General features: G+C 42.4%; 1 protein-coding gene across 1 annotated transcript in view; it reads right to left on the bottom strand.

Annotated features, from left to right (window-relative positions):
- ATP8B4 (ATPase phospholipid transporting 8B4 (putative)) overlaps window positions 1-27,464 on the bottom strand; it is a 467,603-nt gene that overhangs the window by 326,191 nt on the left and 113,948 nt on the right. Inside the window, exon 3 of the mRNA XM_030189574.1 lies at window positions 7,456-7,514. Within this exon, the coding sequence (XP_030045434.1) occupies window positions 7,456-7,514 (59 nt within the window). The remainder of the gene's footprint in view (window positions 1-7,455; window positions 7,515-27,464) is intronic.

Genomic DNA, 27,464 nt, shown 5'->3' on the forward strand with positions numbered 1-27,464 from the left:
ATAGGGCGCAGAATGCCCATTGGACTTAGCCACATTTTATCCACTTGGTGCCAAATTAGGAAACAGTGGTTCCCGGAACGTACATATTTTCATCAGACAGGGATATGCAGGGCACCAGGCTTTCCTTTAGGGGCCACTGAGATAGCCTTTAAACACTGGGCACGGGCGGGTCTTCACAAGCTGGGCCAACTATGGGATGATGATAAGATAATAAGCTTTGCAGAGCTACAGGAGGAATATGGATTGCAGGCTAGAGATCAGGTGTTTTACTGTTGCATACGTAACTACCTCCAGACCAAGGCCCGAGAAGAACTGGAGCTGGGGGAAACATCTTTGGAATTGGCGATGGGGAAAGGAGGGGGAAGGGGAAGTATCTCACGCATATATCTAGCATTACTCCAACATACAGACCCCCAAGGAACATATATCAATAGATGGGAGGGAGTATTGCAGGGTACATTCTCAAAGGAGTGTTGGAAAAGGGGTTATCGCTATCTTTTTAAACCCTCTATGGCCCAAAATGCAATTGAAAATGGATTTAAAATTTTTTACTGGTGGTACTATACGCCAGATAGATTACAGCAAATATACCCAGAGACGTCAGGAGACTGCTGGCGACAATGTGGGGCTAGAGGCACGTTTATGCATATTTGGTGGGAATGCCCCAAGATAATAGAATTTTGGAAGAGTGTGATAGCAATGATAACGACAGTACTTCAATGCCCCTTCCCCTGCAAGCCGGCGAACTGCCTCCTTCACTTCAAGCCAGCCTCAGCGAAAGGACCCCAGCACAAACTAGCCATACAATACCTGGTGGCAGCTAAACTGGTTATAGCCAGAGAATGGAAAAGCCCACAGCCACCTGAAATGAGACTGGTTGTGCAAAGAGTGGACTTCCTATACCAGATGGCAAAGCTGACGGCTATGAGAAGAGGGCGAATGGGAGCCTTTAGCAAAGTGTGGCAACCATATGAACATTTGCATGAACAGACAATAGCACCACCATGATACGGGGGGGAGGGGAAGTGAGGGAAGGGAATACTAGCAATAAATGGCGTAAAATTGTAGCGTACTGTTATGAGTGATAAGATGTAAAAATGTGAAATGCGTTGTATAACTGAAAATCAATAAAAACAGTTTAAAAAAAAAAAAAATCCTCTCTACAGCAGTCTTCACCCAGGCAGGGCAGTGGTAGCGGCACTCATAGGCTGCCTGCGGCCTGCACCAGTACTTCCTCCCTGAACCATCCCACTCTTTATAAAACAGGAAGTTGTGTCAGAAGGGGTGGGATGGTATAAGGAGGAAGTCCAAGTACAGGCCACAAGCAGCCTATAAATGCCACTGCCTGGGTGAAGACTGCAGTAGAGAGGATTTTAAGGTACGGGGAGAGGGGGGTGGGTCTGACAGGGGGTACATATGTAACACACACAGATAGTATAAATACACCACTGTCCCTGGCTGAGAACTGTCATTCTGATGGCATTAAATAGAGAAGCAATATCTACAAGTAGTTCTGAACTACAGCTAATGGCACCAGATCCCAGCCCTGGCTCCAACTGAGCTGGAACCCAAAGGAGGAGGAAACTGTGTGCACTCACCCCCAAGAAAAGAAAGAAATGGGGGGTTACAATCTGTAGTCTGCAGGAGATAACAGAAAATCTTTAACCACTGAAGCAAAGTGTTCTATCATACTTATTGTCAACTTCTCTTAATGATTCTTTACTAATATATCATGAAAATCGGCAGGGTAAGTTATGGTATCATTGGCAGAAATTGCTGAAAATGTGATTAACTGAAGAGGGATAAAATATGATTTGGTCTACGGCTGCAGCTTTTGCTTCACCAAGTCTTTTCTCTGCTACTCTGGGGCGTGGACAGCAGTGGCAGATTGATGGTTTTGAAGTGAATGGCTGGTGTCTGACACCTAGCAACAGTGATATCAAATTCATGCCAGGCTGGAAAAAAGAGATAACTGGCACTGTCTAAGAGTCATCATCTCTTCTATATGCCAGGTCGGCATATGCATCTTTGTTTTTCAAAACTACATTTCAAAAGAATGGTAGACAATGATTTTGCTGACTGGGAAATAGAAGATTACTGGACTGTGAGCTAAACTGTATTTCAGTCAGTTATTTATGGCTGCTGCTCCAGTAGTTACAATTCTGAGGACCAGGCAGCCTTCTCTCATTCTGTGTCCTTCCAGCCCATTCAGATGATGCTCCAATCTTGCTCACTGCCACCAAGGAAAAGCAGATCTGAGATCTTCATTTAGCTGTTATTTAAACTTAATTTTTATTTGGTTTTCAGTATGTAGAAAAATGACTACAACACATTATTCAAACATATCAAGGAAGGCAACACCTTAGACATCCCTACAAGCAATGAATCCACGCGTACAAGAAATCTCTGGAGATGATATTCAGCATGAGAAAACTGGGTAGGAGAGGATTCTATCCAATTATCTCCTGCTAACCAAGTGATCCCCAGATTTTTGGTAGCACATACAGTGGGGGAAATAAGTATTTGATCCCTTGCTGATTTTGTAAGTTTGCCCACTGACAAAGACATGAGCAGCCCATAATTGAAGGGTAGGTTATTGGTAACAGTGAGAGATAGCACATCACAAATTAAATCCGGAAAATCACATTGTGGAAAGTATATGAATTTATTTGCATTCTGCAGAGGGAAATAAGTATTTGATCCCCCACCAACCAGTAAGAGATCTGGCCCCTACAGACCAGGTAGATGCTCCAAATCAACTCGTTACCTGCATGACAGACAGCTGTCGGCAATGGTCACCTGTATGAAAGACACCTGTCCACAGACTCAGTGAATCAGTCAGACTCTAACCTCTACAAAATGGCCAAGAGCAAGGAGCTGTCTAAGGATGTCAGGGACAAGATCATACACCTGCACAAGGCTGGAATGGGCTACAAAACCATCAGTAAGACGCTGGGCGAGAAGGAGACAACTGTTGGTGCCATAGTAAGAAAATGGAAGAAGTACAAAATGACTGTCAATCGACAAAGATCTGGGGCTCCACGCAAAATCTCACCTCGTGGGGTATCCTTGATCATGAGGAAGGTTAGAAATCAGCCTACAACTACAAGGGGGGAACTTGTCAATGATCTCAAGGCAGCTGGGACCACTGTCACCACGAAAACCATTGGTAACACATTACGACATAACGGATTGCAATCCTGCAGTGCCCGCAAGGTCCCCCTGCTCCGGAAGGCACATGTGACGGCCCGTCTGAAGTTTGCCAGTGAACACCTGGATGATGCCGAGAGTGATTGGGAGAAGGTGCTGTGGTCAGATGAGACAAAATTGAGCTCTTTGGCATGAACTCAACTCGCCGTGTTTGGAGGAAGAGAAATGCTGCCTATGACCCAAAGAACACCGTCCCCACTGTCAAGCATGGAGGTGGAAATGTTATGTTTTGGGGGTGTTTCTCTGCTAAGGGCACAGGACTACTTCACCGCATCAATGGGAGAATGGATGGGGCCATGTACCGTACAATTCTGAGTGACAACCTCCTTCCCTCCGCCAGGGCCTTAAAAATGGGTCGTGGCTGGGTCTTCCAGCACGACAATGACCCAAAACATACAGCCAAGGCAACAAAGGAGTGGCTCAGGAAGAAGCACATTAGGGTCATGGAGTGGCCTAGCCAGTCACCAGACCTTAATCCCATTGAAAACTTATGGAGGGAGCTGAAGCTGCGAGTTGCCAAGCGACAGCCCAGAACTCTTAATGATTTAGAGATGATCTGCAAAGAGGAGTGGACCAAAATTCCTCCTGACATGTGTGCAAACCTCATCATCAACTACAGAAGACGTCTGACCGCTGTGCTTGCCAACAAGGGTTTTGCCACCAAGTATTAGGTCTTGTTTGCCAGAGGGATTAAATACTTATTTCCCTCTGCAGAATGCAAATAAATTCATATACTTTCCACAATGTGATTTTCCGGATTTAATTTGTGATGTGCTATCTCTCACTGTTACCAATAACCTACCCTTCAATTATGGGCTGCTCATGTCTTTGTCAGTGGGCAAACTTACAAAATCAGCAAGGGATCAAATACTTATTTCCCCCACTGTAACTGGATACTGCCACTGAAAATATGGGGAGACTGCCACAGCACTACCTGGTTAGTGCCAGGTGGTCCAGGGCAGAACCGCGGCACCATCAATATTCTGCAGCAGTGCCCAGATACAGATCTGATTAACTTAGGAGAGCAAAATGCTGTCCTATGTTAACTGGATACAACCACTGAAATTTGCCAGTACCCAAGTACCCAGTTAATGCCCAACAGGCCACAAACTGCCTGGATATTCAGTGCTGGTATCTGGATAGACGCCTGGCCAACTTTCTGTAAGCCTATATGATGACAGAACCAAACTAACATGGATTCTACTGCAAAGCATTCTGGACCTGTGACAACTGCCTATAGTAACATAGTAAATGACGGCAGATAAAGACCTGAACGGTCCACCCAGTCTGCCCAACAAGAAAGTGTGAACTACAGAAGAGACACTGTTCTTTGATTTCCCACTTGTAAGTGCAGTGAAACAGGCATGTCAGTCCTTCCCCACCTTGCTAAGAAGCCCTTGAAGATGCAATAATGTTACCACCATCTTCCGCAAGCCTTAGTACCCCTGCATTCTTGATCTGCATTTTATCTCTCATCACTGAAAACCCTGTATATTTGTCTTGAATGTGATAGCAAATGTCTGATTTGTTCTATTAACATACAGTAGGTAAGCTCTCACCCATCCAATCAAAGAGACTACTTCCAGTATTTAGGCATTTCTGCATCATCCACAAGGAAAACAGGAGAAAACCTCTAAGCAGAACACAAGATGCAACGCAAAGTAGAGGGTGACTCACAACTCCTGTCTTGAGAGTTGTGAGTCACCTTCTACTTTGTGTTGCATCTTAGGCATTTTTGCATACAGAGCTGATAATAAAGAAACCACTCATTGTCAGCAGAGACCATGACATGCTTTCTGCCACAGGCTTTTGCCAATTTTAATTCCACAGGATTTGCCCAAGACACTGTGGGGCACACTGTCTCGGTGCAACACCCATAAGACTCACAGATTCTATCAGACATTTGACTTTCTCATTTGCCCCTCCATATGCCCACTGGGGCCTTATCTTTGTGCTCACATATGCAGCTTGTCATCCTGAGGATTGGGTTGACTAGAGCGAGCATGGAAAATAAATCCAGCCTCACCGTGGGGCATCTGTCACTGCTTGGAGTTGGTGTTGTATTTGCTACAAAAGATTGTATGACTGTTGCTTTATTTTCCATTTTGGCTTGGGGCCTGTTGGAGGAATTTTCAAAATTTACTAGCTGTTATAAGATTTTGTAACACAACTACTTCATACTTTTGTTTACTGCTTTTCCTATGACACAATAAATCATTACGTACTCTGAACTTTTCTCTCTGAACCTTCTAATTGCTACCAAATAGTGAACCTGAAATGAGGACAGGTGTAAATTTTCCTAGGCATAGTGGAACATTTCCCTACAATATCCATGCACAAGTCGGCCAATGGCAAACATCAAAGAAAATGCTGAACACCAGCAGCTGGATATTACTCCCTCTGATTTCCACATTTATTTATTTATTTATTTTATTTTATTTTATTTTTATTTATTTATTTATAATCACTCAGGGAAATTCAAACTTAATTAATTATACATTCGACCAATCCAAGAAGTTTGAAAATTAGAAAAATTAGGTTGTGGGCGTCTCCCCTGGTTTCTTAACAATTTCAATAAAGAAATCTATAAATTACATAAATGGGAACCTCAAAGCTCCAAATAGTGAAAAATACAATTGTATTTGACAAAGCCACTACAACTTAGGAGTTCAATCCTATCATAGGTTCCTGTAAGAAGCAAATGAGAAAAAAAAATCAAACGCAAAAAACTCACTTTACGTGAGAAAAGCGCATGATAAGGAGCAAGGGAGCTTTTTAATATCATTGCGCTTTTCTCACGCAGAGTGAGTTTTTTGCGTGGAACAGTCAAGAAAATGATATTCAGCACCAACAATGAGTCCTGTAGGTGTCCAGGAACCTAAGAAACCACTGACAGCTTCTCCAGCCTCTGTGAATGAACGCCACTGAGATAGCCTCACCACTCCAAAGTCCCTCCCATACAGACTGCCAGGAACAGAGCAATTTGCGGAGACTGCAGACAGACGTGTTATACCACCTGAACAGGAAAAACAAACCTGTCCAGGCAGCCCTCAAAAGTTTCTAGCTCCAAATCCAGCTAAATCTGCACTCCTGTGACGACATCAAGTGTTCCGCTGTGACCAATATAATCCACAGACCTCTTCTGAGGGAATGACTTCACCCACTGAGCAGCTGCCCACACACCTAATAGATGTGCATCAGGAATGTTAAGAAGATGTAAATGACAGGATCCATCTGGTATTAAGGATTTCAATGTTGGAAACTGTGCTGTATACAATCTAAAGTAACGGCGTTCAGTCCAAAAGTTTGTTGGACTGGCGTTTGCAAACGCCAGTCTGAAAGCCGAACTCACTAAAAAAATTTACTTTTTGAGTGATTTCGGCTTTCGGACCTGCGTTTGCTTGATATAAAGCAGGACCGGCTGAACGTCATTACTTTAGAATGTATACAGCGCAGTTTCCAAAATGGGAATCCTTAATACCAGACAGATCCTGTCATTTACACCTTCTTAACATTACTGGTGCAGGCCTATTAGACCGAAACACGACTTGTGTCAAGTCTTGGATGATAATAAATGTTTGGCATTTTCACATCATCTGGCCATTGTTTTTAGTCACCTTCACTGTGTTTGTGTTTGTCTTGTTGACTGCAAGGGTTTGTTCTTCTGTTCTCACGTATGCTTTGCAATACTTCAGAACTTGTACTGACCGTGTACATAAAATAAAAAACTAAGAAATAATTATATCCATGAATGCTCAGGTACTCAGTTAGGGGCCCTTTTACAACGTGGCGGTAGAGCTACCCCAGTTCACACTATTTCTGGTGCAACAAAAATATTTTTTTAATTTTTGTAGCACCAGGGCTTATCTGGCGGTAATCGGGTCAGCACGGGAGCCCTTACCATCACCTAAATAAATAGTGGTAAGGGCTCCCCTGGAAATGGCCAAGCGTCAATCCCTGTGATTAGCACAGGGCCATTTATTTTTTTGGGCTGAAAAGAACCTTATACCCACTGCGGTAAAAAGTGGCCTTGGCTCATGGCAGACCCACATGTTGACACCACCACAGGCCCCCTTTTACCGCAATTTGGTAAAAGGGGCCCTTAGTCGCTCTTTCCTAGGGTCTTAGCCCATTCCATGCTGTGCGAGATTCTTTGGGCTTTGGGTAGGTTTTCTGGAGAATGTATTTATTTGGGTTTGCACTAGGTAGGTTTTCTACAGAATGTAATTATTGTGCTATACTCACTGCGTATCGAAACTTTTCATTATATTCACGATCATTAGCCTTCACCCTCCGTTCCTCCTCTGAAAAAGAAATATAGTGAGATTAGACACTGAGCAGGCACTGTACACAAAACAGAATTGCAAGTGAGAACAATTAATTATGCACATCTTAATGGCAAAGGGGAAGACTTTTTGGAGAGTCTTTGATAAAAACAGACTTAGCATTGGCCATGATGACTGGTGAATGATAAATGCACTATCACAGAATTTAAGAACAGAATATAATTTTATGCTATTTAGAAAAATGATACAGACTACTCTTTTTTTGTGAATATGTCACTTCTAAACTGATGGAATCTAGATTTTATTTGCAGAAGTTTTTTTTTTTTATGGTCCTAGGTGTTTTACCTAGTTTTATTGATTTGTAAACTCTTGAATAAAGAGGTAATCAAAGGTTTAATGTCTCTCAGCATGATTAAAGAATGTATAGGTCAAAAATTAAGAAAATTATTCAGAATCATAGCAAGAGAATTTCTTTTGAGAATGGAAAGGGATCTATCAAAGTTTGGCAGACATTCATCCTTGTTAATACCGATGACAGGTTTAGCCAGCACATTATGCAAAGTGTAAGACATTATTAAAATGGAAATCAAAGGATGAAACAAGTGGTTTGATAGTACACACACAAATTATGTCACCCTGAAAAAAAATTGTACCAATAAAGACTCTGTATGACAAAGAAACTGCTCACCCATTTTCATCTGGTTGGAAAATGATCACTACTGATGGCATGCAGGTCACATTATAGCATCATGTCATTCTGTGTGAGATGATAAAGCCATTCTCCCCCCCCCCCCTTTTATTTTGCCACTTTGCTTGTGACCCCAAATGAGGGTTTTGCAAACCCATTTGCGTTTGCAACCCACCGTTTGGAAACCACTGGTCTAACGCATCTGACTATATATATATATATATATAAAAACTACGGTCAAGGGTACTCTTGGTGAACTTTCACCTTTACAACTCACTTCAATTAACTTTCAGGCCCCCAGCCCGTAGCTCAACCCCCCCCAAGACTTTGATAATTAAACTCAACAATCATGATTGTCACAAAACACCTAGCCACCCACCTAGGGTTACCACGCAGCCACTTAAGAGTGTCTATCCCCAGCACAGCTCAGGTCCGCCTGCACATGCCACTTGTACTCTACACTAGCACCCTCCTCCCACCGACTGAGTCACAACTGCCTCTGGGCGAGTCTCCCGCTCTCCAATTATCCCCAGTGATTTCTAGGTTACTGGGGCCACATTCCCAGTTGTCCCACAGTTCCCAGAAAGCACTTACAAACCCAACACACAAACAACCAGGATTCTTTATCACTCCAGACAATGAGGCAATAAACTGAAAATTTTTTATTGTCTTAGAAACATTGAACAATGAACAAAAAAAAAGTGCAATCAGCAAGCAATAACAGATAACTGAAATATGGATCAATTATAAAACTATCTAAACGTGTTTACTTTCTGAAAAGTACCTGGGAAGATCAGGACATATATCTGTTCACAGAGCCTCAGCAAAGAGATCTGTCTCTGTTTTCTTCCTGGCAAAAGACTTGAGCAAAAGCCAGTACTCTCCAAATGAAAATGAACTCCTGGGCCAATATCAGCCCAGAACAAGAAAATTTTAAAAATATGCTGCTGCTTCTTGCTTCCTGTTTGTGCTAAAGAAAAAACATTCATTTTTTTCCTGTAACATCTTACAACCGTTGTCCCACTCCCTGCTCTGCTGTCCTTCACTTCTCCTTGCACCGATGTCCCACTCCCTGCACCGCTGTCCTTCACTACTCCCTGCATCCTGTCCTTCAATTTTCCAGGCAGCCGGCAGCGTCAGTGAGGTAAACACATTGCCTTCAGCAGCCTGGAAGCTTTCCCTCTATTACAAGTTCTTGTCCCACATAGGTGGGACACTGCAACGGAGGGAGAGCTTCCAGGGCTGACGAAGACAGTGTGTTTACCTCACTGACACTGCCAGCAGCCCTGAAAACTGAAGAAGAGCAGCGGTGAAGGACAGCAGTGCAGGGAGCCAGAACAAGAGACATCAAAAAGCTGAAGCCAATTAAGTTGGTCTCCCTTTCCCTCTCCTCCATGCAGCTGTCGGTCATCCACTTTCATCCAAAACAAACAAGCAGAAGCTGCTCTATCCACGTTGTTGTCCTTTATTGTTGATAACATTTTTATTTGATCTCACTTATATTTTCAAACGTGCCGGCTTTGCAGCATATCAATGTACACAGGGGAAATATTTAGTAATTAGTTCTAAATTGTAAATCATTGTGTCATTTGGAGGGTCTGCTTATAGGGACTACTTGTATTAGTACAGAGATGTTTTCACCTAGTAAAGGGCCACCAAGACAGACAGAAAGCAACAATATCTACTTTGCCCCTGGATTTACAAAACAAAGAAATGTTTCTAGCTGGCACAGCTTTGCCAGATTCTCTTCAATAATAAATAGTAAACTCGAGTTTTGCATGGTCAGACCAGAGTACATGTGACCAACCTGGGTTACCTAAATAGAAAATACCAGTATTTGCCTCCCGATAGGTTAGTAGGTCCAAAAGATGAGAATCAGGTGCTTAACAATCAGACTTACTATTTATAAGTACAATTAAAAAAAAAAACATTAATTAGGTTGAAACCTGGGAGCATTTAATATCTTTTTTCCTGTGTCTACATCAAAAGAAAAAGATGGCATGTGGGAACCTGCTCCTTTTGTTATGTGGATTGAAGTAGTAGATTATAAAAATACACTTGCCTTTTTTTATTACTACTATTTCAAAGAGAGGTATTTAATAATGAGGGAAGGGCTTCCATCATACAGAAGTTCTGTCCAGAGTCAGTCTGAATGTGGCAACATTATCCAGTTCAGCACGCTGTTAGCCACCAAGTTCAAACAAAGTTAATTATGTTCAGTGGAAAATAAATCTGTTGGATCAGGCTGCTTGCTATGTGCATATTCTATTACTGTTTTATTATTGCTACCAAGTATTACATATTAAGGGCATTTGTTTTAAACTTTGTTTTAACTCCTTTATCCTACATGGTTTTGCTTTTTAAACCCAAGGGTGAATCCTAAGGGTGGTTGAACAACTAGGTGTAAACTGTATTGTTTCTGACTACTTGTTTTGGAATGCTTTGGGTTCTGCTGAAATGTACATCTGCTGTCTAGAATTTTGGAAGATGGAAATGAGGAAATAAAAATTAAGCTTTGGATGTACTCTGTAGAAGTCGCTGTTTACTTTTGTAATGTGTGTATAGATTGCTGTTCTGGTGTGTGCATGTTTATACATATGACTATGATTCCTGAACATGCTGCATCATTAAAGGACAGACTTTTAAATGTCCAGTTGGAATTTTGTTAAATGACATATCCACCTATTTGCTCCCATGATATAACTGAATTCTATTATTCTGTCTCGCTGTATTTTCAAGTGTAAGCCACATTGAACCCGAGTTTGCTTGGGATAATGTGACATATATATATATAGAATAATGTGATATATATATATATATATCCTTTATCCTCCACCTTTTAAGACATTGCCTATCCAGCTGGATGGTGATGGCACAAGGAAAGCAAGTTTGGTCCAGTGAAGACTAAATCAAAATAATCTGTTCCTTAGACTCTGTGGTTATGTTCCACTAATAAATTGGCTGAAGTCACTGGGGCTCATTTTCAAAGCACTTAAAGTTCCATAGATTACTATGAGGCTCATTTTCAAAGCACTTTGACTTACAAAGTTTCATAGGTTGCTAAGTAACATTATAAGTCTAAGTGCTTTGAAAATACAGCTCATTGTTGTCCCACAAGTTTCTAACTTTTCTTGGGTATTCAGATAATTTATTTGTGGGTTTTATTTTGGGGGTAGAAAGTGATCTTGTATTTTGCTCCCAACAGCAGATAATCCCGTTTTATTTTTATTTCTCCTGTGCTGTACCGCTTACAGAGAATGTGATTTCTCAGTGTTCACTTTTCTAATTTTTGCCCTTTATTCTGTAATTGGTGAGGACTGGTCTATGTTCTGTGAGTGACTAAGATGAGAGATTCTGTTGGCATGCAATTTGTGTGTGGATCCATAGGAGTCTGATTTGTCTGACTTTTCCAATAGGAAAAATATTGTGGTTCTGTATATTCACTGCTGCCTTTTTAAAGATAGGATTACTGATATTTGTGTATTCAGAACTGGTGCTGTTAAGCTTGCTACATATGCTCTGAGGAGCTTCTCTGCAGAATTTAGTGTTACTTCACAAAGTAATTTGGCAGACAATCCTTTATTTGTCTGCTCATTTATAAGGAGAGGGGGGTGGAAGGAACACTGTCAGAAACTCCTGGGACTTGAACTGGTTCATGTCAGCTTCAGAAAGGAGAGAAAGCAGTAGAAACAGAGGAAGAGGAAGGGACAAGAAGACTTATTTTATTAATGCATCTTAAAAAGGTATTTTATATTTCTTATAAAGTAAAGGTGAGAGATATGTCCCACTGCAGTAATTATTTTCCAGGATACTGTGATGTGTGTTCAGAGGTTGACCAGACTCAAGTCTACTATAATGGTAAAGTTTAAGTTATGGGATAATGCAACTTCATTTAAAAATGTCAGTGCTTCCAAGGTTTCCATAAGTGTGCATGTTGTTTATGTTGATACAGGTAGGACAGACTTTTTATTTAGAAATCCGTTATCAAGTGCACTCTAAGGCATTATTTAGGAGGATACCAAGAACTACTCACGCCTATATGCCTAGAGTACCCCCCCCCCCCCCATGTTAACTCTGGGCCCTCTCAAAATGTATTGTAATATATTGTATTGTAACATTTATACCCCATGCTTTCCCACTTATTAGCAGGTTCAATGCGGCTTACAAATATAACAGGTTTACAAGAAATGCAAAATGGATAAAACAGGTGAATATAGTATATAAAGAGGTGGACAATAAAAAGTGGGTAAGTAAGATGGGTAAGGGAAGAAAGTGGTAGAGGAGGGAGTGGGAAGAGGTTGTAAATTGGGTAGAGTGCTATAATTAAGGAAGAATGTATAATGATGGCTAGAAGAGGGATGAAATCAAAAAGGGTAAAAGAGGAAGTGTATTTCAGGTTCTGTCATAAGGTCAGTTTCGGGAAGCGTAGAAAGATCTTAATTTCATTTGTGTAGGCTTGCTTGAAGAGGTAAGTTTTTAGCAGCTTTCGGAAGGGTAAATGGTTATAGACTGTTCGAATCAATCTTGGTAAAGCGTTCCAGAGCTTACTACCTAAAACGGAGAAATTGGATGCTACACCCCTGCCACACATAGGCCCTCCCTGGGCCTACCTTTAAAAGCCCTGGTGGTCTAGTGGCTCTTCAGACAGGAATCATCCCAATTATGTTCCTGCCCATCCCAGGTATGCAAGCAAAATGGTTGCTAGGACGTCCTGTGGCAGTCTCACAATATTGCCACAGGAGGTTGAAGCAGCCATTTTAAGTGGAACTAGCATGGACAGGAGCAATCCAGTTGCTCTTGCCCATGCCAGTTCCAATCTCGAAATGGCCGCCACAACCACAGAAGTTCCCGCAGCCATTTTGCTTACATAGCCAGGATGGACAGCAGTGACTCATAACAGCTCCTGCCTACTAGACCGCCAGGGCTTTAAAGGTAAGCCCAGGGAGATCCTTTGTGTGGTCAGCCTGGAGGACCTGGAGGGGACATGTTCTCTGGTGGGGGGAGCGGGGGGACCTGCTGTCTGCTGCAGTAGAGGGGGCAGGCAATTTCTTTAGGAGAGTCAGGGTGGGGGCTCGGAACGGCTTATTATCGGGTTGGCGGGCAGAGGGGCTTTCGTGTTAGTGCATGGGGAGGCAGGCAAGCAAGCAGAGAGTGGCCAGGGGGAAGTTTCGGTTTCAGCCAAAAATGCATGGTTATTTTCGGCCAAAACCAAAGCCCAGATTTCAGACCAGTTTCAGCACCGAAGTCAATACCGAGACCAAAATTCAGGCAACCCCTACAATCAATCTACATATTGATCTTGCTAAGAGGGTCTTTTACGAAGCGGCAGTAAGCCCAACGCTGACTTACCGCTCTCTAATGCGGAACTACAACTGGGCTGCTGCGTTCCCACTCCCCAGCACATGCCACTTCCAGCGCTACAAAAATATTTTTATTTTTGTAGTGCCAGTTGTTTACCTGGCGTAATCGGGCAGTGCCAAGTGCTGCCAGGTTACCGCGGGACTCGTATGGGAGCCCTTACTGCCACCTCAATGGGTGGCAGTAAGAGCTCCCCCCCCCAGAAATGGCCGCGAAGCAAGTGGTTCACTTGCCAAACGGCCATTTCTTTAAAAAGAAAGACAGCCTTTTACCCACTGTGGTGAAAGGGGGCTCCAGTGCGTGTCAAAATTTACCAAAGTTTGGTAAAAGGACTCCAAAGAGCACTATCCGTCCGGTAGCATGGAACGTATGCCCACTGGTTCAACAAAGCCCTATGCAGTAAAGTTACCTACAGAAATCTTTCTGGGACACTGTCACAACCTGCACAACTTCCAGTTTTCCAAAGAAAAGATTCCTCATTGCTCCAGTGTCCACAGATAAGATGAATGGTTTTTGGGGGTGGGGGGGTTATTTTAGGGGCCTTTTAATAAACTGCATTCAGCATTAAAGCATACTTAACATGGGAAAATGGCCTAACGCAAGGCACGTTAAAGCATTCTGGGGCCGATATTCAGACAGTGGGAGTTAGACTGGCTAACTATCGCGGTCGGCGGTAAGCCTGGATATTCAATGCCGGGCCATTTCCGGTGACCGATATTGAATATCCGGTTTATTTTTGGCCAGTTTAAAGATAACCTCTAAGTGTTAGCCAGTTATCCTTAAACAGGCCAAAGACATACCAGGTTTTCACGCTGCCAAATATGGCCGCGAAACCCAGTTTAAAAATCGGCAAATAGCGGGTTATATTGGCTGATATAACCAGTTATTCGCTATCCCCTAACCAGGGATATTCAGCAGGGGAGAACCGGTTATCCCTGGCTGAATATCACTGGATAGCAGCCATTCTGATGGGTTAAATAGCGCTGAATATCAGGGGACTTGTGTTAATTTTGATGTTTATGTGCACTAACCAGGTGTTTTGTTTTGTTTTGTTTTGTTTTTAGAGGGAGCGTATCAGGGGCAAAGAACAGGCACGGAAGCGCTATTCAGCTAGCACACTAACATTAGCACATACTAACTGACTTGAAATAATTAAAAAAGGCTGAATTTACAGCTGTGCTAGAAATAGGCTTCTCGCACAGGAAAGTCCCACCTGCTAAGCTCATTTACTTGTGCAGCTTAGTAAAAGGGTCCTTCAATGAACATATAGCTCTTTCTCTTCAATCACTTTTCATCAAGGACTACAAAAATACCCTTCATTTACATTTATTTTTTTCAATTTTTCAATTTTGTTTCATAATGCAGGTAAAATTGGTTTATACTGTATATGTGAAAATCAGTTTTATGTGCATCAAAAATGAACTTATTCATGCAAACTTGAATTTGTGTATGTAAAATCTTTCAGTATATAAACGAAATGAAACAAAATTCCCATCTAAGAGGTTCTCGCTCAGAGCTTCCAACTATTTCATGCATGCTAAACTTTACCTTCCTGCCTGGGTGCCCTGCGCTGTTGTATTGCTTCCTTCTAGCTCAGAGACTTTACAATGTCACCAAATGGCTTCCATAAGCAACAAGTTGATAAAAATACATCCTTCCAACTCTGGAATAACATCTATATTTTTAATGGAAATATAACTTCACTGAAAATTATTCAGCTACTTGACAAAGCATCAACCAGATTATTTACAAGAGAGAATAAAGTGTCATAGAATATTCCCTGTCTAATATTTTAAAAAGCAAGAAAGCCATCTCTTAGAGATGCAGAATAAATAATTCAAGCCAGCTTTCTTGCCAAAATGAGAGACAAACACTTTTGCGTTTACACACTACACTGTGACTAGTATTCTCTTTCATAATGACATGTTTACGATGGTTTTTCACCGCTTCACTTTTATTGCACTGCTGAATACCACATGCTCAGAAAATGTCATTAGCTGGCATGAAAGAAAAGCCCTGTGTGAGAGCCTTAACATCATTTCTGCAAAGAGAATGATAATTCTCCATAAATACTGGAGCACCAGAGGCTTACAGCAGACCTCAGTACAAAGCCAACAGAACAGAAGAATGGCAAAAGTAATGTCATCGGGGAAACGTTAAACAGAATATACCAAGCTGTCTTTCCCATTGGTATTCCTGCACCTGTCTAAGTCTTAAATCAAATTAACAATAAGGGCCTGCTGAAATTCATTGCCAGAGAACGTGGTAAAAGCAGTTGGCTGAGCAGGGTTCAGAAAAGGTTTGGATAATTTCTTAAAAGAAAAGTCCATAAGCTGTTATTAAGATGGACTTGGAAAAATCCACTGTTTATTTCTACAATAAGCAGCATAAAATCTGTTTTATTCTTTTGGGATCTTGCCAGGAACTTGTGACCTGGATTGGCCACTCTTACAAACAGGATACTGGGCTTGATGGACCTTCGGCCTGTCCTAATATGGCAACACAAGAACGTAAGTATTGCCATACTGGGACAGACTGAAGGTCCATCAAGCTCGGCATCCTGTTTCCAAAAGTGGCCAATCCAGGTAACAAGTACCTGGCAAGATCTCAAAACAGTACAATACATTTTATGCTGCTTATCATAGAATTAAGCAGTGGATTTTCCCCAAATCCATTTTAATAATCCATTTTAATAATGGTCTATGGACTTTTCTTTTAGGAAGCTATCCAACCCTTTTTTAAACCCCACTAAGCTAACTGCTTTTACTACATTCTCTGGCAACAAATTCCAGAGTTTAATTACATGTTGAGTGAAGAAATATTTTCTCTGATTCATTTTAAATTTACTACTTTGTAGTTTCATTGCATGCCCTTTAGTCCTAGTATTTTTGGAAAGAGTAAACAAGAGATTCACGGCTACCCGTTCCACTCCACTCATTAATTTATAGACCTCTGTCATACCTCCCCTCAGTCGTCTTTTCTCCAAGCTGAAGAGCACTAGCCGCTTCAGCCTTTCCTCATAGGGAAGTCGTCCCATCCCATTTATCATTTTTGTCGCCCTTCTCTAATTCCACTATATCTTTTCTGAGATGTGGTGACCACAATTACACACAATATCTGAGGATGCGGTCACACCATGGAGCGATATAAAGGCATTATAACATCCTTATTTTTGTTTTCCATTCCTTTCCTAATAATACCTAACATTCTATTTGCTTTCTTAGCCGCTGCGGCACACTGAGCAAAGGGTTTCAACGTATCATCAAAGATGACGCCTAGATCCCTTCCCTGGTTCTTATCAGACATTCAAGTTCCCCATAGACTTCAATAAACAGCATTATGCCAAGGGTTTCTAAACTTTACAGCTTTCAATCAAGCTCACAAAGTAGTTAGTAAAATCTGTCTTTCTCCAACATAAAACAAAATTTTGACACAAATACAAATAAGTCTGTTTTCCATCCACACTGTATTCTGTTAATTGTAATAGCAGAAGAGCAACACACGAAGACGCATGAAGTTTTAGCGGGCATTTATTTACAGCTGGGTTACAGAGTGGGTGATGGAAGGAGCTGCAATAGGAAAATATTACCTGGCGTCTTCATGTGAATGCAAAGTGCAATTACTCCTCTCCACGGCAGTCTGAGCCCAGCCATTTTCTTTGATGCAATCGTACTTTTATTAGTTCCATGGAACAATGAGCAGGTTGACTAGCAAGCCATTAGAAACTCTCTAGGGGACACTTCCCATCAAAAACACACACTCCTTTCTGGTCTCTTTGTCCAGGTAGCAGCACATAATCAGTCAACACCTGCTCCCAGAGGTGAGGCACTTCTTGTACAGAGAACCGTTCCTTTTGTTTTCGATTTGCCTGACTTTCCCTTGATGTCCTGCTGCTGAGGTTGCTCAGAGAATTAGCCTCTCCTCCTCCTGGAATTGTCCTTAATCCTTGAATGGCCCTGCACGGTAATGAGCAGAGACCTCTGCAAATCACAAGGGCCCCTTAGCCAACATGCTTGGGCCAACTGTGTGTGATAACAGAAGCTACTAAGGTTATGAAATGACAATGGCACGATCACAGTGCAGCAAAGTACACGTGGAACTGTGACTGAAAGATGCTGTGAACCACTATGAGGGAGATTCTATATATGGCCCCTAAAAAAAATCGGAGCTGAAATCAGTGCCAACTAAGTGTATTCTATAATCGGTGCCCAGATTTTAGGCACCAATTATAGAATACACTTAGTTAATATTACAGCGTCTAAATCTATGAACATCCATTTACAGCAACGAAAACATGGTGTAAATCCCAGCGCGTAGATTTAGGTACACTGGGCCATATTCTATAACTAGGTGTGTAAATTTCAGAACACCATGAAACACCCATTTTCCTGCCTACAACCACGCCCCTTTTTGCCTGCACGCGTTAGAAGTTCGGCTCACATCGTTATAGAATACACTTAGTGACTTTTGTGCCTAAATTCTAATCAGTGCCAATTATTGCTCATTACTGCATGTTAAGTACTGTTATCAGCGCTCATTAGCTTCTTGAGTTAGGCTAATTGTTACAGAATCCACGCCAATTTTGGCACGGATCTTTAGGTGCACTATATCGAATCCGGAGGTATGTGGATAATAATGAGGAATAAGCAAATGTGTTAAACAAATACTTCTATGTTCATGGAAGAAAATCCTGGAGAAGATACATGATTGACTGGAAAAAGTACATATGACAAAGGAGCAGATATAGCACTGTTCACAGAACAAAGTATTTAAGAACAACTTGAAAATTTCAAGGTGGACAAAGCCATGGGACCAGACGGCATTCATCCCAGGATACTGAGGGAGCTCAGAGAGGTTCTGGCGTTAACTGTAATAGCAGAAGAGCAACACACGATAATTCTCCATAAATACTGGAGCACCAGAGGCTTACAGGAGACCTCAGTACAAAGCCAACAGAACAGATTGTTTAATAAATCCATGGAGATGGGGCAGGTTCCATGGGATTGGAGAAGCGTGGTTGTAGTCCCTCTTCACAAAACTGGTGACAGATAAGAAGCTGGAAACTACAGACTGGTAATCCTCACTTCGGTTATTGGAAAAGTAATGGAAGTGATGCTGAAGGAAAGGATGGTGAATTTCCTGGAATCCAATAGGTTGCAAGATCCGAGACAACATGGTTTTACCAAAGGTAAATCGTACCAAACAAATCTGATTTAATTCTTTGACTGGGTGACCAGAGAATTGGATAGAGGACGTGTGCTAGATGTAATCTACTTAGATTTCAGCAAAGCCTTTGATACAGTTCCTCATAGGAGGCTCTTGAATAAACTTGACACCCAGGCTGAAGTTAGGACCCAAAGTGAAAAACTGTATTAGGAACTGGTAGATAGACACCAGAGGATGGTTAATGGAATTCACTCAGAGGAAGGAAAGATGAGTAGAGGAGTGCTTCAAGGATCAGTGATGGGGCTGATCCTGTTCAATATGTTTGTAAATGACATTGCCTTTTTGTGGATGATACCAAGATTTGTAAGAGTGGACACCCCAGAGGGAGTGGGAAACATGAAAAGGATCTGCAAAAGTTAGAAGAATGGTTTAATGTTTGGCACTTAAAATTCAATGCAAAGAGAGAGTAGAAATCCAAGGGAGACATATGTGTTAGGAGGTGAGAGACTGATATGCACAGACAGGGAGAGGGACCTTGGGGTGATAGTATCTGAGGATCTGAAGGCGATGAACAGCATGACAAGGCGATGGCCATAGCCAGAAGGCTCCTAGGCTGTATAGAGAGTGGTGTAACCAGCAGAAGAAAGGAGGTATTGATGCCCCTGTACAAATCGTTGGTGAGGCCCCACCTGGAATATTGTGTTCAGTTTTCAAGGCCGTATCTTGCCAAAGATATATGAAGACTTGAAACGGTCCAGAGGAAAACAACAAAAATGATATGGGGCTTGTGCCAAAAGACATATGAGAAGAGCCTGGAAGACCTGAATATGTATACCCTACAGGAGAGGAGGGGACAGGGGAGATATGACACAGACATCTAAATACATGAACGGTATTAATATAGAAACAAATATTTTCCAGAGAAGGGAAAATAGTAAAACCAGAGGCCATGAATTGAGGTTGCGGGGTGGTAGACTTAGGGGTAATATCAGAAAATTCTTTTTCATGGAGAAGGTGGTTGATGCCTGGAATGCCCTCCCGAGACAGGTGGTGGAGAAAAAAACTGTGGCAGAATTTAAAAAGGCATAGGATAAACACAGAGGATCTCTTAATTAGAAAATGAATGGTATAAAAAACAAAACTTAAAGGGTTGCTTATGTGTTTGCAAGTCAAGTGGTGCTTAGACGGCAACTGTGGTTGTATTAACTAAGGCCGATGCTAGGCTGGCTTGTACTATCTGAGTCCCGCATATAGCAATTCGGTTTAGGATGGGCTGGACAGACTTCAATGGAAACGCCAGTAATTCGGAATGTGAGGACAGTGCTGGGCAGACTTTTACAGTCTGTGTCCTGCAAATGACAAGATGGATTCGGACAGACTGGAGTGGAACATAAGGACAGAGCTGGACGGACTTCTATGGTCTATGTCCCAGAAACACCAAAGAAAAGACCATGATCAATTATAGTGATACCTCAGTTTTTGTTGATAATCCGTCCGTAAACAATCAACGAAAACCGAAACAGACGAAAACCGAGGCAATTATTTCCATATGAATCAATGTAAATCCAATGAGCAGGAGAACGTGTGGGTTGCCCTTTGTTTTCGCAAAATTAGCATCAAAAACCGAGGCAACCAACGAAATCCGAGACACATTTTTCACTGAAAAAAATCAACGAAAACAGAAACCGACGATAACCGAAGTCAACGAAAACCAAGGTTTCACTGTATATAATCTCATGGTCGTTGTTGATTTTTTCTTGAATTGATAATGAATGTGACTTTTGGGCAGACTGGATGGACCATTCAAATCTTTTTCTGCCTTCACTTACTATGTTACTATGAAAATCCCTAAGAACTGGAACGCAAACATTGATATGTGTTTAATTCAAAGGAACACATTGTCTTTTTTTCTTTTCCCAAGAGGTGCATATTTTTGAGGTTTAGCTGCTGCTAGGATCCTCTTTTATAGCTAAAAAGCCATGTCCAGAGCCATCGCTCACTGCATCCAGTCTGTTGGCTTTAAGCCTGAAAACAGGGCTGTGGAGTCAGTACACCAAACCTTTGACTCCCACTATGGCTCTGACTCCTACTGATATTAGACTTTACATTTTTTTTATCTGGATCTAAAGTACTGATAAATATAACTTCTATTTACCAGTACTTTAGATACAGGACAAAAGTATATATAACTACCTATAAAGTGATAAATTTACCATATATTATAAATTTTTATTTTGAAGCTGGAGTTGACTACGACTCCACCCAAAATTGCTTCCGACTCTGGCTCCAACTCCAACTCCACAACCCTGCCTAAAGTACTGTTCTGTTTTTGTCATTAATATCTTGCCTATTGAATCTATTTGCATAAGATACTTCACTTTCCCTGTTTCCACTGAAATAATTCCTCAGACTTCATTACCATCTATTTTGATTTTCATATCAATATGATAATACAAAATAAAACAAAGCTGAAAAGCATTTAATGCTTCTCTACTGTTCTCTTTGGCTGATGGGGCCTAGCCTTCCCGCCACCTGTGGCTCTCAGGATATGCTTTCCACTCCTTACTCTGTATTCATCTGTTTGTCTGTATGGGCATATAGATGCATATGGATGGACAAACACACAGACAGACCAATGGACCCACCACAAAAGACGACATTACTTAAGGGAAATGTGCCTAAAAAGAACTCTATTTATCTGCTCACAGTTCCAGTATTCTTCAATCTACTGGGTCTCCATACGTAACATATAAAAGACACAGCCCCAAGTAACATCCTATTCCCTTAGGGCAGAGGTTGCAAAATCTTTTCGGTTCACAGTACCCTTAATGTCCAAGCAATTTTTCATGGCACCACCCCCCCAGCCACACAGATCTCTGCCCCGCATGCCAGCCACATAGGTCTCCATCCCCCTCTCAGTTCTCTACTGCCCCCCCTGCATTTTTTTCCACTGATCATCTTCACCTGGAGGAGCAGCCCTGGGGGGGGGGGGGGCTTTTGTGCCCGCCTGTGTCTCCATTTCCCCCTTTTCCTGTCCCAATGTTCCTGCCTGCCCAGATTCTTTTCTTTGTCCTTGTCTCTCCCCATATTCAGCTTCTCCTTTCTTTTTTTCCATTCTTCCCGCACTATCCTGCCCTGCCCACCCTAACCCATTTGAGTGCCATGTCCTCTCTCCTAGGTCTGCCTACCTCCTGAACAGTCTGACTTCTCTCCCCTTCAACCTTCCTCCTCCAATCAAGTCTCTCTTTCCCCCCTCTCACCAACTCTCCTCCGTAGCCCCAGGCCCCTGTACCTCTCCAGCAGCAGCGATGATTAAGAAAGTTTTCTGTCAGCCCAGGGGCCTTTTCTCATGCACGTCCCACCTACACAGGTAACAGGAAGTTGCATCAAAGAAGGCAGGACACTCCAGACAAGAGGGCTGGCTCCGATGCTGGTGGAAAACTGTCTCAATCGCTGCTACCAGAGAGGTACAGGGGCCTGGGGCTACGGAGGAGAGATGCAGGACTCACGGGGCAAGGGTGAGGGAAGAGAAAAAAGAGACCTAATGAGGGAGCAGTAGAGGTTCGGGTGGCGGCGGGAGGGAGTTCAAGATTTGCCGCGGCACCCGAGAGTACGCTTTGGGGCACAGTTAGGGAACCGCTGCCTTGGGGGATCATTTATTAACAGCATGTGCTAACAATATTAACAAGCGTTATTTGCTGCAGGGCCCATTTGCTTAATAAATGACCCTTTTAAAGTGAGGAGGGGATTATTTAACCACCCACAATAAGTGTGTGATTCAGTAACTCATCTCTCCATGGAATGATGGGATAGACTATGATATTAACATGGCAAAAATAAAATCTATTAAATGAAAAGCAGTAAACTGGTTGGCCAGAAATCTCTTTAAGGATCTAGCAAATGTTCTAAAAAGCAATCTTTGAGGAATCCTTGGGCAATATACCACAAATGAGGCTACAGGTCCTTTAGGGGGTGAGAATTACACAAACATATCATCATAATGGTGCACTTGACACAACCCTGAACAGAGTCAAAGGATTTATGTTTCATTATGCACTATGAAAAAAATCTTCCACCGATCAATTATTTACTCTATAGCTTAGGCATCTTTATATTATAAGCAATGCATATCTTTTTTGCACTTATTCACAGGATGCAGTGATGTGAATTGGAACCGTTATAACAGTTGCTCAGTGGATACATTGCTCAGTGGAGATATTGTATATATGAAAGACTTGATCTCCACGTGAAGGAGTTTTCTTGAAAAGTGAAGACAAGCTTTTTAGCCCTGCTATGGAGACCATTCCATTTTGCCCCTGCAGAGATATTTACTTCTGTGCATCATTTTACTGAGTTGAGGTCAAGATGTTAAATTCTTACCCAAATTAGTTAAAAATATATATATATATTAAAGAAATACAGTGCCATCATACAGGTACTGACAATCAATCTGAAGTTCCTTGTATATACATAAAAAAGGTAAGCACACACCGCAATCTGTTGCACTGTTGTGCTTCCAATGTAAGCATTAAAATGTATGTAAAATATTACGTTCTTAAATTTGTTTCGTTCTAAAATTTTAATATTGAGGAGACTTTCAGGAGGGATTCTACAAGTGGTACTTTAATATGGGTACTGGAAAAGTTCTATGCTAGCCCCCCGATTCTATAAAAGTCGCCCAAAATTATGCATGCAAATTTGTGTATGCGCCCAATTTGTACACGCAATTTAATTGAACAAGCCAATTAATGCCAATAATTGGCTTTTTAACAAGCAATTATTGGCACTAATTGAAATCAGTTTACAAGTACACACGCAAATTTAGGTGCGTGATCCGCACCTAAATTTTACACATGTCCTGGAAAAGGGTGCGTGGAAATGGGAGAGTCATGGTCATTTCCGGGTGGAACGTGGATATGGATTTCACTTACACGCGCAATTATAGAATAAGGGGGTTCCATGTGTAAATTAAGCGGGAACATTTGCACCACATTTGCACTGGTGCAAATGGATGCACCTAAATTTACGAGCAACCCCTGCACTTAAGTGATATTGTATAAACTGCGCCTAACTTGGTTTATAGAATAGCGCTTAAGTGTTTTTTTTCCTGTACAGATTTTTTAGGCACGATTTATAGAAGTCATCCGAAAGTGCTATTCTATAAAGAGTGCATGCCCTTTATAGAACAGCGCTTAGCACTGGTTTCTATGCCCAACTCTGGGCACCAGATTTACGCCTGCTAAAACTTGGTGTAAATGCTGTTGCCCAAGTAAGGTGAACAGACCCATTATTCCATAACAATGAGCACAAATTTTCAGAATGCCCCTCCCATGGCCACAATAGGATTTAGGAGCTAGGATTAAAGCATCGCATGCAGCCAGATGTACGCACAAATCCTAATTGGTGCTAATTAACATCAATAATTGGTTGCTAGCATCCAATTATTAATGGTTAACCGCTCATTACCAATTAAGTTGCATGTGCATCTCAGCAGTGCACCCAAACCTGGGTGCCATATATAGAAACCAGAGGTCAGTGTAAAAACAATCCCGCGGATTCTACGTGGAGGGGCATAATCGAACGCAAACGCCTATCTCCATGGGCGTTTATCTCCGAGAACGGGTCCGTGAAGGGGCGGGCCGAACCGTATTTTCAAAAAAATGGACGTTTTTGAGCTGGGCGTTTGTTTTTTTTAGCGATAATGGAAACTAAAAACACCCAGCTCAAAAACGTCCTAATCCGAGCCATTTGGTCGCGGGAGGGGCCAGGATTCGTAGTACACTGGCCCCCCTGATATGCCAGGACACCAACTGGACACCCTAGGTCAGTGCGGAGGACTTCAGAAAAAGCTCCCACATGCATAGCTCCCTTACCACGGGTGCTGAGCTCCCAACCCCCCTCCCCCAAAACCCACTACCCACAAATGTACAACACTACCATAGCTCTTAGAGGTGAAGGGGGCACCTACATGTGGGTACAGTGGGTTTCGGAGGCCTCCCATTTACCAGCACAAGTGTTACAGGTGGGGGGGGGGATGGGCCTGGGGCCACCTGGCTGAAGTGCACTGCGGTACCCACTAAAAGTGCTCCAGGGACCTGCATACACGCAGGCCTCTAGGACTTGTTGCTGCTGTATAACATTGGCACACCAGTTGACACCTGAAGACTAATCTCTCCGAAAACGTCCTTTATTGGAATAAGCACGTTTACTCACAGTTAACTGCAGATCAGAGGTTGTGCCCCACTGGCAAAGAGTCTCCCTGGTACTGAGATTAGCAGTAGGGCAGAGCTGGCAGAATGCTGTACAATGCCCTCTTTCAGCCACATTCAAGGTAAGAACTAAGTTCTCTAACGTGGTTAACACAGGAAAGGGAACTAAAACTGGCTTACAAAAATGGCCACTACAGCATGGACTACAACAGGAAACACAACAGGGCACACTCTGACCCAGTAGACAGGGGGAAAAGCAACATGGGAGAAGAGCCTACCAACTACCAACATCGTGAGACTGTAACACAAGCTAATGAAATCACGGAGCCCAATATCCTACACCCACCACAATGCAATGCTGATGTGACCCTGTACTGCACCTGAGAGCCACATCTGACCCAGGGAAAGGCTGTGACAGGATCGAACACATTCTGCTGTCATGGAGGTCGGTACGGCATTTGAGGCTGGCATACAGGCTAGAAAAAAAGTTTTTAAAGTGTTTTTTTTTTTTTGGTGGGAGGGGGTTAGTGACCACTGGGGGAGTCCGGGGAGGTCATCCCCGATTCCCTCCAGTGGTCATCTGGGCAGTTGGGGCACTTTTTTGGGACTTGTTTGTGAGAAAAAAGGGTCCAAAAAAAGTGACCCAAAATCGCGGTCAAAACGCCTTTTTTTTTTATCAGCTAAAGACGCCCATCTCTCCTCAGCTGATAACCACGCCCCAGTCCCGCCTCTACCACGCCTCCGACACGCTCCCATCAACTTTATTCATTTCCGCAACAGAGTGCAGTTGGAAACGCCCAAAATCGGCTTTCGATTATACCGATTTGGGCGCCTTTGCGAGAAAAACGCCCATCTCCCGATTTGGGTCGAAATATAGGCGTTTTTCTTTTTCGATTATAAGCTGGATAGTGTGCCTAGAGATTCGTGCCAAAATCCAAGCGTATTCTATAAAAACACATGTAACTACTACTACTACTACTACTACTATTTAGCATTTCTATAGCGCTACAAGGCATACGCAGCGCTGTACAAACATAAAAGAAAGACAGTCCCTGCTCAAAGAGCTTACAATCTAATAGACAAAAAATAAATAAAGTAAGCAAATCAAATCAATTAATGTGAACGGGAAGGAAGAGAGGAGGGTAGGTGGAGGCGAGTGGTTACAAGTGGTTACGAGTCAAAAGCAACGTTAAAGAGGTGGGTTTTCAGTCTAGATTTAAAGGTGGCCAAGGATGGGGCAAGACGTAGGGGCTCAGGAAGTTTATTCCAGGCGTAGGGTGCAGCAAGACAGAAGGCGCGAAGTCTGGAGTTGGCAGTAGTGGAGAAGGGAACAGATAAGAAGGATTTATCCATGGAGCGGAGTGCACGGGAAGGGGTGTAGGGAAGGACGAGTGTGGAGAGATACTGGGGAGCAGCAGAGTGAATACATTTATAGGTTAGTAGAAGAAGTAACTTAATTCAGCATATTTAATAGCACTTAAGCAACAATCAGAACTAAATGGCATTAATTACAATTTAGGTGCACAACTCCCTAAGCGTATTCTGTAATGCACTGCGTCGAAAGTTTAATGCGTGCAGGCAAAAATGGGCATGGTTATGCACAGGGAAATGGGCATTTCGTGGGCATTTCAAAATTTACAAGTGGTGTTATATAATATGGCCCTCTGCGTCTAAATATACGTGTTGGGATTTACGCCACATTTTCATTAGTTTAAATGGAGGTGCGTAGTTTTAGGCACTAGGATATCAACTAAACATATTCTATATACCATGCCTAAATCTAGGCACCTCTTATAGAATACGCTTAAATGGAAATATTTCCCCCGTGGATTTTCTAGGCGCCTTATATAGTATCTGGCCCAATATGTGTACAACATATTCCTTGACACACCTCACAGCGTAATAAATGTCAAATAATGAGCTTTACTTATCACGTTTCTGATTTCACACATCATGAGTCTCCTCTTCTTTTGTGCAACTATAACTTGTACTATGTGTCCATAAGTACATAAGTGCATAAACATCGCCATGCTGGGACAGACCAAGGGTCCATCGAGTCCAGCACTCTGTCACCGACAGCGGCCAAAAGAACAAGCAATTTGTCCCACCCATCCTAGAAATACTGTATTATTCCCTCGTCCATTCAATAACATTCTATGGTTTTTCCTCCAGGAAGCCGTCCAACCCTTTTTTGAAGTCCGCTAAGTTAACCGCCTTAACCACCTTTTCCGGCAGCGAATTCCAGAGTTTAACTACGCATTGAGTGAAGAAAAATTTCCTCCGATTCATTTTAAATTTACCATACTGCAGCTTCATCGCATGCCCCCTTGTCCTAGTATTTTTGGAAAGCGTAAACAGACGCCCCACATCGACCAGTTCCATTCCACTCATTATCTTATAGACCTGTATCATATCTCCCCTCAGCCGCCTTTTCTCCAAGCTGAAGAGCCCCAGCCTCTTCAGCCTATCCTGATAGGGAAGTCGTCCCATCCCCTGTATCATCTTTGTTGCACTTCTCTGCATCTTTTCCAATTCCACTATGTCTAA

This window comes from Microcaecilia unicolor, chromosome 1 (genome assembly GCF_901765095.1).
Source record: "Microcaecilia unicolor chromosome 1, aMicUni1.1, whole genome shotgun sequence".
NCBI classification, from domain to species: Eukaryota; Metazoa; Chordata; class Amphibia; order Gymnophiona; family Siphonopidae; genus Microcaecilia; species Microcaecilia unicolor.